A 15,483-nucleotide genomic window follows, 5' to 3' on the forward strand; every position below is an offset into this window, starting at 1 on the left:
TGTGAACTGTTGTTCAAGGAGCTTTTTATGTTCAAAAGCTATAAAAACCATCTTCCAATAAAAGTAGAGTATCTTGGGGAGTATCAACGACCACGTTGATTTTCAAATGCCAAAGGAAAATTCTTATGTAATACTTAAAACATTATGATCAGTAGTAATTTCTTTACTAATAATAACAGTAGGTCTATGTTCAACTTTAGCAAAAATTAACAACTTTCTAAAAGCTAAATTTTCTCTTGTGAGAAAGATTTAATTTCCTTCCTTCAGAAATCTCTGCATGTAGGGACTCTCATCATAAAGAGTGAAAAGCAGTTAACAGGAAATGTAGATGTGGATAATGAAAAGGGCCTTCACTCCTCCTTTGAGCTATATCCAAGTCATATTTTTAAAGTGCAAAAGAGGAGCTGCAGGTAGTAAATGAAAATGTTCTAAATGAGTAGAGGTGGTTTTGACTCATGACCCAGAACAGATGTTATTGATTTTTACTTACAACCATATTAGCGAGAAATACAAATATTAACATAATTCAATGATTTCTCTTATTTAAATAATTTTTTTAAATCTTGTGTATTCATGGACTCAAAAAATTGTCAGTTTTTGTTTGTTTAAATGCGATAGCTGAGAGCATTTTCATAAAAACATAGAGGACAGTCCAGTTTCTGGTCTGGCATGTAAGGAGATTAGAAGTCCCCACTAGAGTCCAACAACACGTACAAAGGTGAGCAAAATGAAAAATGAACAACTCTTCTTAGATCCTTTGGAGAAGTGAGGTCACAAGGCAAACTGATGTCCCCAAATTTGGAAAAAAAGGCAGGTAAATACAGAGAATCACAACCCACCTGAGTAGGGTGGAAACTAGTATAGGGGTAGGAAAACCTGAACTTTAATTGACAAATTGCTAGAAGCTCTGTGGGAAAAAGCCTGAGACAAAAACTCCAGGGCAACCTAGTCATGGTGGGAGGGGCACCCTTTTATTGAGTTTTACCTGTAGGAGCTCTACCAGGTTCTCACGGAGAAGATTAGGGAAATATCTCCTGGCTTCCATCAGGGGGAGGAGAAAAGTAATCATTTTGAAATAATGTATCAGACCATTCTGTACTTCTTAGCAAGGCCTGCCTTGAGGAGAAACTATTTTACCAGAGCCTAACCTATTGAGGGATTTTCAAAGCCTAACCCCAGCCTGACCTGGGAGAAACAAAATACTCAACTCCAGCCCCTTCTAGCCATCCTTTACCACCTATGTAGGTGAAGAAAAAAAAAGGGGGGTTGGAGGAAAGCCCTTATGAAGTTTACAGCCTAAGATTGAGACTTTATCATAGGAAAATAGAATGCTTTCCCTCCCCCTCATGTCTTACCACTGCACTGCTAAACTATCATGATGGCAGTTGTTTTACCCAGAACATCATGCCCACCTTTCAATAAAAATTCATAAGCATACTAAAAGGCAAAAAAGAAAATTTGAAGAGACAGAACAAGCAGCAGGACCAGATCAAGATATGGCAGAGATGATGGGATTATCAGCTTATGAATTTAAAACAACTATGACTAATACGCTAAAAGCTACAGTGTTAAAAGTAGACAATATGCAATAACATAGGTAACGTAAGCAAAGAAATGAAAATTCTAAGTAAGATTCACAAGAAATGCTTGAGAGCAAAAGTACTATAACATAAATGAAGAATGTGTTTGATGCGCTCATCAGTAGACTCGACATGGCTAAGAAAACAATCTTTGAGCTTCAGGATATATCAATAAAAACCACCAAAACTAAAAAACTGAAAAAGAGAAAAGACTGAAAAAAATAATAAAACAGAATATCCAAGAACTGTGGGACAACTAGAAAAGTGTGACATACACGTAATAGGCATACCAGAAAGAAAAGAGATACAGGAACACAAAAAAATTTGACACAATAATAACTGATAATTTCCCCCAAATTAATATCAGATGCCAAACCATATATCCAGAAGCTCAGGAAACACTAAGTAATATAAATGCCAAAAATCTACATATCATATTCAAACTGCAGAAAATAAAAGATTAAAAATAAAATCTTGAAAGAAGTCAGAGAAAAAAATCTTACCAATAGAAGAGTAAAGATAAGAATTACATCCAACTTTTCCTCAAAAACCATGCAATCAATAAAATAGTTGAACAAAATAAAGTGTTGACAAAATAACCCAGCCACCTAGAATTCTACACTCTGAAATTACCTTTTTTTTTTTCTTTTGAGATAGGGTCTCGCTCTGTACTCAGGTCAGAGTGCAGTAGCACAATCATGACTCACTGCAGCCTCGACCTCCCGGGCTCAAGCAATCCTCCCACTCAGTCTCCTGCATAGCTGGGACTACAGATGAATACCTGGTTAATTTTTGAATTTTTTATAGAGACGGAATCTCACCATGTTGCCCAGGCTGGTCTCAAACTCTGGGCTCAAGTGATCCTCCTGTCTCAGCCTCCCAAAGTGCTGGGATTGCAGGCCTGACCCACAGTGCGTGGCCTGTGAAACTATTTTTCAAAAGTGAAGGAGAAATAAAGACTTTCCCAGGCAAAAGAAAAAAAAATGGAGGCATTTGTTGCCAATAGAACTGCCTTGCAAGAAACACTAAAAGTTCTTCCGAGAGAAGAAAAATAATATAGGTTAGAAATTCAGATCTACACAAAGACGAGAAGAGCACTGAAAGCTGAATAAATAAAGGTAAAGTAAAAACTTCTTACTTTTCTTATTCTTAACTCATCTAATAGATAAGTTTGTTTAAAATAATCATGATATACTTAATTATGTACACTTATGCATACATCTTATGTGTGTTTGTGCATATATGCTTATATATAAGTAAAATGAATGATAGCAATGATACCAGGGATGAGAAGGCATAGTCTGTCATTATAAGATATTTGTACTACCCATGAAACAGGGTAATTATTTGTAAGTGGGATTTGAATTAGTTGTAAATGTACATTGCAAACTCTAGGGCAACCACTAAAAAAAGGTTTTAAAAAAGTATAATTGATAATTGGTATGCTAAGAGGGAAGAAAATGGAATTATTTAAAATCTCAAAATCACAAAGACAGAAAAAGAGTGAAAGACAAAAACAGTAACAAAGAAAAAGGGCAATAAATAGAAAATAATAACAAATATGACAAATATCAATCCATGATATTAAAAATAATCATTTTAAACTTTAATGGCCTAGATGGACAAATTAAAAGAAAAAATATATCATGCTAACCCTAATGAAAAGGAAGTAGAAGGAGTTATATTAATTTGAAACAGAGCAGACTTCAGAGCAAGGAAAGTTATCAAGAATAAAGAGGGTCATACATAGTAATAAAGAGGTCAATACTCCAAGAAGACTTGCAACCTTTAATGTACATGCACCTAACAACAGAGCATCAAAATATGAGAGGTAAAAACTGATGGAACTGCAGAGAGAAATAAATAAATCTACTATTATAGCTAGAGGCTTCAACAGCCCTCTATCAGAAATGAACAAATCCAGCAAAAAGAAAATTAGTAAAGACACAGTTGAACTCAAAAGCACCACCAATCAACTGGATATATTTGACATCTGTAATCTACTTCATCCAACAACAGCAGAATACGCATCCTTCTTATGCCCACATGAAACATTCAGAAAAAAAGACCACATCCTGGGCCGTAAAAAATACCTTAACACATTTAAAAGAATAGATATAATACAATGTCTCCTCACAGACCAAAATGGAATTAAGCCAGAAACTGGTAACAGAGAGATAGGTGGAAATCCAAAATACTTGGAGATTAAGAAATACACTTCTAAGTAACACACAGATCAAAGAAAAAAAAAACTCAAGAAAAATCTTAAAATATTTTGAACTAAATGAAAATGAAAGTACAACTTATCAATCATGGGATGCAGCAAAAGCAATGTTCAGAGGAAAATTTATAGCATTGAATTCATCTAATAGAAAAAAAAAGCTCTAAAATCAATAATCTAAGCTTCAACTTTGGAAACTAGAAGAAAAAGAACAGGCTAAATCCAAAGTAAGCAGAAGAAAAAAAATAAAAGAGCAGAAATCAATGAAATTGAAGACAGTAGATAGAGAAAAATCAATACAACCATAAGCTAGCTCTTTGAAAGATCAATAAAATTGATGACTCTAGAAAGGAAGGAAGGAAGGAAGGAAGGAAGGAAGGAAGGAAGGCAGGCAGGCAGGCAGGCAGGCAGGCAGGAAGGCAGGCAAGAAGGAAGGAAGACAGGAAGGCAGGCAGGAAGGCAGGCAGGAAGGAAGGAAAGAAGGAAGAAAGGAAGGGAAGAAGGGAGGGAGGGAGACAGGAAGGAAGGAGGAAAGGGAGAGAGGCAGGCAGGCACAAATTACCAATATTAGAAATGAAAGGGGTAGACATTATAACAAATCCCATAGACATTAAAAGAAAATAAAGGAACATTATGAACAACTCTATGCCCGCAAATTTTATAACCTAGATGAAATGGATCAATTTCTTGAAACAGACACCTGCTAAAATTTTTGCAAAAAGAAACAGGCAATCTGAATAGGCCTGCAACTATTAAAGAAATTGAATCAATATAATAACCTTCCCAAACAAAAAGCAGCAAGCCCAGATGGGTTCACTGGTGAATGCTATCAAACATATAGGAAGAAATCATGCCAATTCTCCATAACCTTTTCCAGAAGATATAAGCAGAGAAAGTACTTCCTAACTCATTAAATGCAAGGTAGTTCAAAAATTGGAAACTAATTAATGTAATCAATCGATCGCATCAACACTGTAAAGAAGAAAAATCACATGACCATGTAAACAGATCACAGAAAAGCGTATGAAAAAGGAAAAAACCTCAGGAAACAAGGAAGACGGGAACTTCCTCAGCTTCAAAAAGAGCATTTACAAAACATCTAAAGCTAATATCATATTTGATGGTAACAAACTAGAAGCTGTCATGCTAAATGAAGAACAAGTCAAGGGTTTTCTCCCTCACCACTCTTCTCAGTATTGTACTGGAATGCCTAGATAACGCAGTAAGACAATAAATGAAAATAAAAGATATACAGATTTGGAAAGAAGAAATAAAACTCTCTTTGCACATGATATGATTGTCTATGTAGTAAATCCAAAAGAATAGACCAAAAAAACCCTGTAATTAATAGTAGATTATAGCAAGGTTGCAGGATACAAGGTTAATATGCAAAAATAAATAGATTTCTGACATACTGGTACAAAACAAGTAGAATTTGAAATGAAAACACATTAGAATTTACATTGGCAAACCTCAAAGTGAATTAGTTAGGCATAAATCTAAAAAGAGGTACAAGATCTAAATGAGGAAAACTACCAAACTCTGATAAAATAAATCAAAAAAGAACTAAATAAACTTGAAGATATTCCATATTCATGGATAAGAAGACTCAATATTGTCAAGATGTCAGTTCTTCCCAACTTGATATATAAATTCAATATAATCCCAATAAAAATGCTAGCAAGTTATTTTGTGAAATCAACAAACTGATTCTAAAATTTTTATGGAAAGGCAAAAGACCCAGAATAGCCAACCCAATATGGAAGGAGAAGAACAATGCTGGAGAACTGACACTACCCAACTTGAAGACTTACTATGAAACTACAGTAATCAATACAGTGTGGTATTGGCAAAAGAACAGACAAATAGATCAATAGAACAGAATAAAGAACCCAGAAATAGACCCACATAAATATAGTCAATAGATATTTGATAAAGGAGCAAAGGTGATACAATGGAGCAGACAGCCTTTTCAACCACTGGTGCAGGAACAACTGGACATCCACACACAAAAAAAGTAAATTTAGACACTGATCTTACACCTTTCACAAAAAGGAACTCAAAATGAATCATAGGGCGAAATGCAAAATTATAAAACTCCTAGAAGATAAAAGAGAAAACATAGATGACCTCATGCATGGCAATAACATTTAGATACAACATCAAAGGCAAGGTCCATGAAAGAAATAATTGATAAACTAGACTTCATTAAAATTTAAAATGTCTGCTCTGCCAAAGATTCTGTCAAGAGAATGGAAAAGATAAGCCACATATTGGGAGCAAGTATTTGCAGAAGACCGATAAGAGAGTGACTTCTAAAATATACAAATAACTCTTAAAACCTCTGCAGCAATAAAATGAACAATCCGATTGAAAAATGAGCAAAATATCTCAGAAAACACCTCATCAAAGAAGACAGAAAGGTGGCAAATAAGTATATGAAAGGATGTTCAACATCATACGTCATTAGGAAATTGTAAATTAAAACACTTATTAGGTGCCACTACACACCTATCAGAGTGGCCAAAACCCAAAACACTGACACCACCAAATATTGATGAGGATGTGGAGCAACAGGAACTCTCATTCATTGCTGGTGGGAATGCAAAATGGTGCAGTCATTTTGGAAGACAGTTTGGTAGTTTCTTTAAAAATTGAACCTATCTCACCATATGATCAGCAATTATGTTCCTTGGTATTTATCAAAAGAAGTTGAAAATATCTGTCCACACAAAAACCTGCACATATGTTTACAGCAGCTTTATTCATAGTTGCCAAAATTTAAAAGCAACCAAGATGTCCTTTCATAGGTGAATGATTTTAAAAAATCATGGTACATACAGACAATGGGTATTATTCAGCACTAATTTAAAAAAGATTTATCAAGCCATGCAAATACATGGAAGAAACTTAAATGCATATTACTAAGAGAAAGAAGCCAATCTGAAAAGGTCACATATCATATGATTCTAACCATATGACATTCTGGAAAAGCCAAAACTATGGAGACAGATAACAAAAATCAGTAGTTGCCAGGGAATAAGGGGGAGGTAGAAACAAACAGCTGGAACACAAAGGATTTTTAGAGCAGTGAAACTACTCTATATGATACTATAATGGTGGATACAGGTCATGATACATTTCTCCAAACCCACAGAATGCATAATAGCAAGATTAAACCCTAATGTAAACTAAGGACTTTGGGTGATAATGACGTGTCAGTATAGGTTCATCAATTGTAACAAATAGATCTCATGGTATGGGATATTGACAGTGGGGGAGGTTGTGTGTTTAGGGATTGTAAGGAGGAGATACATGGGGAATCTTTGTACCTTCCACTCAATTTTCTGTGAACTTAAAACTGCTCTAAAAAGTCAAGTCAATTTTTTTACAATATAAATAATTCTGGAAAAAAGTTAGAAATAAGGACATCAATTCTAAAATGTAGAGCATGTAAGAAAGTCTTAATCTTATAAAATCCTAAAGCTGAATTAAAAAGAGATTATATGGATAATGGTCTATTTATTCTTAGAAGTATAATTAAAATGAATGTTTCTATATAAGATAAAAAATTTTCTAGACCCAGCAGAATTACTTAGTTACAGTAGTAGTTATTACAACAAAAACAGTGCAACTAAATTATGAGGGTGAGACTGTTATAATCTGATTGGGTCCATATTTACATATATTTAAAGATCCTGCATATTTCAACAATGAGACAGTTGCATCAGATAAAACACTGTACCAATTTCTGCATGGTAGGAAGACTATAGGATAAATATTGGGGTAATTTATTTCTAGGTTGGAAAAAGAAATTGTTAGGTGAAGAAACCTTTAAAGTTGCTGGGTTAAAAAGTGGATTGCTGCTAAGTTATTCACCTTTGGTGAAATATCTAAACAGTGGCTACTTATCTCTCAAAACTACTTTCAAATACAGAAAGATGCTGAATACTTTACCAGAATCTATACTGGATGCTAAGCAGACACAAGGATTACATGACTATTTTGGAGATAGTGAATAGTGAATTGTGAGCCTGTTACTGCAAAGACTAAACTCCTGGAATTCTGAAGTCCTGAAAGTTCATGCTCGTCCATTTTGACTACTTAAGAGACAAAATGAAAGCTGTTAGGCGTATGGCTCTCAAGAACCAGGCTGAATTACATAAAACTCTGCATGTAAAAATAATCAGACTTTCAGCAAGAAAATGAGCTATTGCTGCAAAACCAATCAGAAATAATCCTTCTTCAGAGTCTCCGGACAGGCAAGAATGTCAAAGGACCCACTGCTAATTGAGAGAGCAAATCTACTCCTGGTGAGAAATAGATATAAGTTTAAAAAGTAAATGACTATATTACTTAAAACTATTAATGTTCAAAAAAATTAAATGTCTAAAAGGCTTTCGTGATTAAGAGAAATGTATAGTCTGTGCAAGGCATAAAATTGTATTTGTGACAATACAGTGAGTTCAACCTTTATTGCTAACAAACAGAGACATTATATTTTCAGCACAGAAATAAAATCGCATTTGTAGTAATAAATGTCTCTTCTCCTGGTCTCAGAGTAAACCTGAGTAGTGTACTTGTCATTCATTTTCCACTCTTTTCAAACCTACTTATTTGCTTTAAATCCTAAACTTAGGTGGCTGGGTTGAACTTTAAATTTTTTCTCAAATAAAATCTTTTCACATACACGTTTTTTGTAAATATAAATTAAAGTTTTCCAAAGGAGAAAAAAAAATCATTGCTACTTTAAAATTCAGTCAGCATCAAAGTCTGGATCCTTCTATCCATAGAGTAATCTGTTTAGAACTTAAAGTAATAAAGACAAAAAGGGGATTGTAAAATATAAAATGATTATAATCACTAAGCAGAAAACAATTTAAACATATTTAAGTTTAATAAAAACTATCTGACACCTGTGATCCCAGCACTTTCGGAGACCAAGGCAGGTGGATCACCTGAGGTCAGGAGTTTGAGAGCAGCCTGGCCAATATGGTGAAACCTCATCTCTACTAAAATACAAAAATTAGCTGGGCGTGGTGGCAGGCACCTGTAATCCCAGCTACTCGGGAGGCTGAGGCAGGAGAATTGCTAGAACCCAGGAGACGGAGGTTGCGGTGAGCCAAGATCGCGCCACTGCACTCCAGCCTGGACAACAGAGCAAGACTCTGTCTAAATAAATAAATAAATAAAAGTTTTCATTTTGTGTGGCAATCATCTTCTATTTAGAGTTAAAAATGTGTCATATCCATAGATCAATGGAACAGAATAAAGAACTCAGAAATAACGCCACATACCTACAACTATCTAATCTTCAACAAACCTGACAAAAACAAGCAATGGGAAGTTCAAGACCAGCCTGGCCAACATGGTGAAACCCCATCTCTACTAAAGATACAAAAAATTAGCCGGGTATGGTGGCATGTGCCGGTAATCCCAACTACTCGGGAGGCTGAGGCAGGAGAATCCTTTGAACCTGGGAGGTGGAGCTTGCAGTGAGCTGAGATCGCACCATTGCACTCCAGCCTGGGCAATAGGGCAAGACTCTGTCTCAAAAAAAAAAAAAAAAAAAAAAAAGTGAGGAAAGGATTCCCTACTTAATAAATGGTGCTGGGAGAACTGGCTAGCCATATGCAGAAAATTGAAACTGGACCCTGCCCCACTTCCTTATACCATATACAAAAATTAACTCAAGATGGAGTCAATACTTACATGTAAAACCTAAAACTATAAAAACCCTGGAAGACAACCCAGGCAATACCATCCAGGACATAGGCATGGGCAAAGATTTCACAATGAAGACACCAAAAGCAATTACAACACAGCAAAAATTGACAAATAAGATCTAATTAAACCAAAGAGCACAGCAATAGAAACTATCAACAGAGTGAGCAGAGAACTTACTGAATGGAAGAAAATTTTTGCAATCTATGCATCTGACAAAGGTCTAATATCCACCACCTGACAAAGGTCTAATATCCACCATCTATAGGGAACTTAAACAAGTTCACAAGAAAAAAAAACCATTAAAAAGTGGGCAAAGGACACAAACAGACAATTTTCAAAAGAAGACATATATGCAGCCAACCTACATATGAAAAATAGTTCAACATCACTGATCATTAGAGAAATGCAAATCAAAACCATGAGATACCATCTCATACTAGTCAGAATGGCTGCTATTAAAAAGTCAAAAAATAGCAGATGGTGGTGAGGTTGAGGAGAAATAGGAATGTTTATACACTGTTGGTAGGAGTGTAAATTAGTTCAACCATTGTGGAAGACAGTGTGGTGATCGCTCAAAGACCTAGGGGAAGAAATATCATTCAACCCAGCAATCTCATCACTGGGTATATACCCAAACGAATATAAATCATTCTGTTATAAAGACACATGCACACGTATGTTCAACACTATTCACAATAGCAAAGACAATGACTCAACCTAAATGCCCATCAATGGTATAAAGAAAATGTGGATAAAGAAAATGTGGTAAAGAAAATGTGGCACCTGTACACTGCAATAAAGAAAATATGGTACCTGTACACCATGGAATACTATGCAGCCATAGAAAAGAGTGAGATCAGTCCTTTGCAGGGACATGGATGGAGCTGGATGCCATTAGCATTAGCAAACTAACGCAGGAGCAAAACCAAATACTGCATGTTCTCCCTTATAAGTGGGAGCTAACTGACAAGAATACATGGGAACATAGAGAAGAACAACACACACTAGGGTTTATCAGAGGGTGGAAGGTGGGAGGAGGAAAACGATCACGAAAAATAACTAATGTGTACTAGGCTTAATACCTGGGTTATGAAATATCTTTATAACACATCCCCATGACACAAGTTTACCTATATAACAAGACTGCACATGTACCCCTGAACTTAAAAGTTAAATATATACAAAAAATGTCAAACCTACTATAATCTTTCAAATGGTTTCACTTAAAAAGCTAACTATATACCATAGTATTGAGAATTCAATAAAACTTTCTTTGAAAATAACCTGAATTATTATCATAATATTTCACCTAGTTTTTTTTTAAAGTTGAAGTTTCTCTTCTATTCCTGCCTTGAACTTATTTCAAAATGCAACATTTCGAAAATACTTTGTTCTGTAATAATACAGCCTATCCAAGTGAAATTTTAATGCCAGGAATGTATTTAAAGCCATGGTTCCCATTGTGAAATAGACGCCTTTGAAATACACAAGGGGATCTATGTAGATAGTCTAACGGTAAAGAAGATAACAAAAGTGCTAACAAGAACTCCTGCATTTAAATAGAGTGTATGTTTAGTCACTGAAAATTGTTTTAGGGGACAAAATATATGCTATTCGTTTATATAAAAATAATTTTCAAATAAACAATGATATACTATTTCCCTATGAAGAGAAAGAGATAGAGATTTTTGAATGAGCAAACATATTTTGGAAAACATGCATTTGAATAAATCCTTATTTCGGAGTAATAAAGAAAAAATATTTATACACCTTGTTGTTTTGATAGGCAGCACATTTCCAGTCTTTGCTCATGAGAATATCCATAGAGTAGACATGCTTCTTGTAGTGCACTTTTATACCACTTCTTTTTATTCTTACACTTTTCTGGCTATATAAATACAGAAAAAAGAATAAAATTCACTTTTAAATATATAACTTTGTTTTAAAATCCACTTATTAAGCTGGAACAAAATCTAACTTGGAGCATTGTATAACATATTTCTTAGACTTTGGTATCTAATTATTATTTTATTATTATTTTAGAATTCAGCAAAATTGTGAAAATTTTGCAATAGTCAAAGGGTCACATGTTTGGTTCACTAAGATAATCCTGATAATGTTATTCATCTCACACTGAGAAACTTACAAAAAGGCCCTCAACGTCACAAAGTAGTTAATATTAATAGATTTGATAATAATAGATTTAATAAGAATAATGTTGATTTCCTTTTAAATAACATAGCAATTATACTAAAGTGGTACAAATTGAAAAGCAAGTTTCTTATTAGAAGAAAATTAATTTGGCAGGGTGCAGTGGCTCATGCCTGTAATTCCCAGCTACTTGGGAGGCTGAGGTAGGAGAATTGCTTGAACTTGGGAGGCAGATGTTGCAGTGATGCAAGATCGTGCCACTGCACTCCAGTCTAGGTGACAGAGTAAGACTCTGTCTCAAAATAAAATAAAATAAAACAAAATAAAATAATAAAAAATAAAAAATTCTATCCACATCTAGTTTTAGTGTTACAGCAGATATTAACATATGCATACAAATTTCTTAAACTTTCTGTGCCCTAGTTTCTTTATCTAAAAAATGTGAATGATAACACTACATACATCATAAGGTTTCATGAGTATGAAATAAAATAATAGATTATAGTTTCATGGCATAATAAGAACTCAGTAAGTTATTTTACTTGGATACAGCACATTTTCTAAATACATATTTAGTTTTCAAAAAATATATTTTAAAAAGAAAAACAAAATGAAAAAATATCTGGGTCAAAAATAAATATTAAATTGACCTAGTCCAATAATGTTTTCAGTGTTATTTTAAAACTCGGCAAAAAGGATTTTTATAATGTTTTTAAATGTTATATTTATAAAATGCATGCCATCATTTTCATTTTGAATACTTTACCAGCAAAAGGAATATGGCTATTTATTTTATTAACCTATAATTAACACCTATCTATAAAGATTATATTCTTCTCTCAGATGTATAAGATAATTCACCCTTTACACAGAAGTGTAAATCTATATAAGACCCATATTGAATTAATTCAGAGAATGAAACTATATATTTAAAGCTCTTCTCAAATGTCACCATATTCTTAGAGTCCCCAAATTCATATCAACTCTGTGCTCCCACTACACATAATATTTTCATTTACTGATTTACTACTTTCTGACTTCTATTACAGTTATTTGTGTTCATGACATCACTACCCATAATATGAAAGATCCATGAAGATGGAGGCAATAAATAATATTTCATCTTTGCATCCTCCACAGTACCCATTTGCCTATACCTCATGGTATATTATATAAAGTATTCAGAAAGAGGCTGATAAATTGCATTTGGCCCTGGGCACTGATTAACTTGATATAAAAGCAGTGAAACAATAGGATCAAACAAAAATCTACTTTTGGACACACAATCTATAAATTTCATTCATTAAGTAAGTTATTTCATAGGAAACAGATGAAACGAGGCAGATACAATTCACTAAATATTGGAAATTTTAAATTATTTTAAGGATGTCTAAGCTAGCCTTCACAGATTTAAGACATTTCTGCAAGTCAAATGTTATAATATTAAATTAGAAATTATAGTGAAAAATCACTTTAAAGCTTATAGTACTAAACAGTTCCTATACTATTCTGTATATAGGAATAGTGTAGGAACAGTTGCTATAATATTCCCTGAAGCAGGGGTCAGACCAGTACTAGTCCATGACCAGTTAGGAACTGGGCGGCACAGCAAGAGGTGAGTGGGGGACGAACAAGCATTACTGCCTGAGCTCCACCTCCTGTCAGGTCAGCTGCAGCATTAGACTCTCATAGGAACATGAACCCTATTGTGAACTGCAAGTGGGAGAGATCTAGGTTGTGTGCTCCTTACAAGAATCTAATGGCTGATGATCTGTCACTGTCTCCCATCACCCCCAGATGGGACCCTCTAGTTGCGGGAAAACAAGCTCAGTGCTTTCACTGATTCTACATTATGGTGAGTTATATAACTATTTCATTATCTATTACAATGTAATAATAATAGAAATAAAGTGCACTTTAAATGTAATGTGCTTGAATCATCCCGAAACCATCCCCCTTCCTCCCCCCAGTCCATGGAAAAATTGTCTTCCATGAAACTGGTCCCTGATGCAAAAAAGGTTGGAGACTGCTGCCCTACAGAAATAGTATAAGAAAATAATTAAAGAAAATTCTTGAGAAAAATCAGTGCCATATAGCTAAAATAAACTTTGATGACTCAGGGGAACTGAAAAGGTTTGTTTTAACACTTGTTTCTGGGAGTCTTTGAACTTATCAGTAGGCATGTGCCACCTAGTGGTACTACAAATTAAAACCTCCTAAGGAACTCAAAAACTAAGGATCTATTTTAAGAAGAATTTTGATTTCCAAATTAGGCTCAACTGTGCTTTGTATTTTTAAATTACTTTTTTTAATTGAAGAAGTGATAAGGTGCAAATTCTCACAATATAGAATGTGCCTTCCTTCCCATCCCAAGTACTACTTCTCCCAAAATTACTATTACTACTTTCTTTTACAGTCTTCCAGAGATATTATATATTTATATAACTATACAACGTATATATTATAACATTATATATTTCTATAACTTATATAAATATATAATGAATGTTATGAATAGTTATATATAGTTGATTTTTAAAATTTTCTTGCAGGTTGCTGAATTTATTGATTCAACATATTCCAGACTCTCAGGATCTATCAATGAACAAAACAGACAAAGCTCACATTCTAGCCTATGAGAAGAGACAATATATAACAAGCATAAAACATAAGGCTGTAGTATAAGAGGTGATAAGTGCTCTGTAACAAAATGTAAGGCAAAGTCAGGGTGATCATGAGGGCTGAGGGGTGGGTAATGAGTGGTCAAGGTAACCCTCATCAAAAAGGTGAACTTAGGCCATGATCTCCCTGAAGGAAGCCAGGAAGTTAGCCATATATAAATCCAAGGAAAGCATACTCCAGGCAGAGAAAAAAATCCTCTAATGTGGGAGAGTACATGTATATTCAAGAAGCATCAAAGAATCCAGTGTAGCTGAGTCTAAACGATGAAGAGAGAGAGTAATAGGCAATGATTTCCGAAAATTAACAAGGGCCACATCATCAAGGCCTTTGCAAGCCATTGTAGGGTCTTTGGCTATTTGAGTGAAAATGGCACTATGGCAGAGTTCTGAGCAGAAAAGTAATATTTGATTTGAATTCCTGTTTTTAAAGAAATCATTCTGATTGCTTTGATGAGGAAAGGCTATACAGAGGCAGGTATAGAAGCAGGACAATTAGTTAAGAGGCTATTGCAATAATTTATGCAAGAAATGATGGCAGTGTGGACCAGGGCAGTAACAGTTACTGTGGTAAAAAGTGTTAGGATTCTGGACATAATTTGATGACAGAGCAAAAAGCACTTCCTGACCACTTGAAAACTGGTTTCGGGAGAAATGGAGGATTACTCTAGGACTTTCAAACTGAGCGGACAAAAGGATGGAATTTGCTCTCTATTGAGATGAAGAGTCTGTCAAGAAAGAAAGATTTGTTGGAAGATCAAGAGTTTGGGGTGGGCGCCGTGGCTCATGCCTGTAATCCTAGCACTTTAGGAGGCCGAGTTGGGCAGGTTGCCTGAGCTCAGGAGTTCAAGACCAGCTTAGGCAACATGGTGAAACCCTGCCTCTACTAAAAAATAAAAAAATAATAATAAAAAGTTAGCCGGGCACGGTAGCACGTACCTGTAGTCCCAGCTATTCGGGAAGCTGAGGCAGCAGAATTGCTTGAACCCGGGAGGCGGAGGTTGCAGTGAGCCGAGATCGTGCCACTGCACTCCAGCCTAGCAACAGAGAGAGACTCCGTCTCAAACAAACAAACAGAAACAACAACAACAACAACAAAATAGTTCAGACATACTGACATGAGACT

At 34.8% G+C, this 15,483-nt stretch overlaps 1 protein-coding gene across 1 annotated transcript in view; it reads right to left on the minus strand.

Annotated features, from left to right (window-relative positions):
* ZCWPW2 (zinc finger CW-type and PWWP domain containing 2) overlaps positions 1-15,483 on the minus strand; it is a 166,201-nt gene that overhangs the window by 35,492 nt on the left and 115,226 nt on the right. Inside the window, exon 4 of the mRNA XM_030812240.1 lies at positions 11,299-11,416. Within this exon, the coding sequence (XP_030668100.1) occupies positions 11,299-11,416 (118 nt within the window). The remainder of the gene's footprint in view (positions 1-11,298; positions 11,417-15,483) is intronic.

This window comes from Nomascus leucogenys, chromosome 4 (genome assembly GCF_006542625.1).
Source record: "Nomascus leucogenys isolate Asia chromosome 4, Asia_NLE_v1, whole genome shotgun sequence".
Taxonomy (NCBI): domain Eukaryota; kingdom Metazoa; phylum Chordata; class Mammalia; order Primates; family Hylobatidae; genus Nomascus; species Nomascus leucogenys.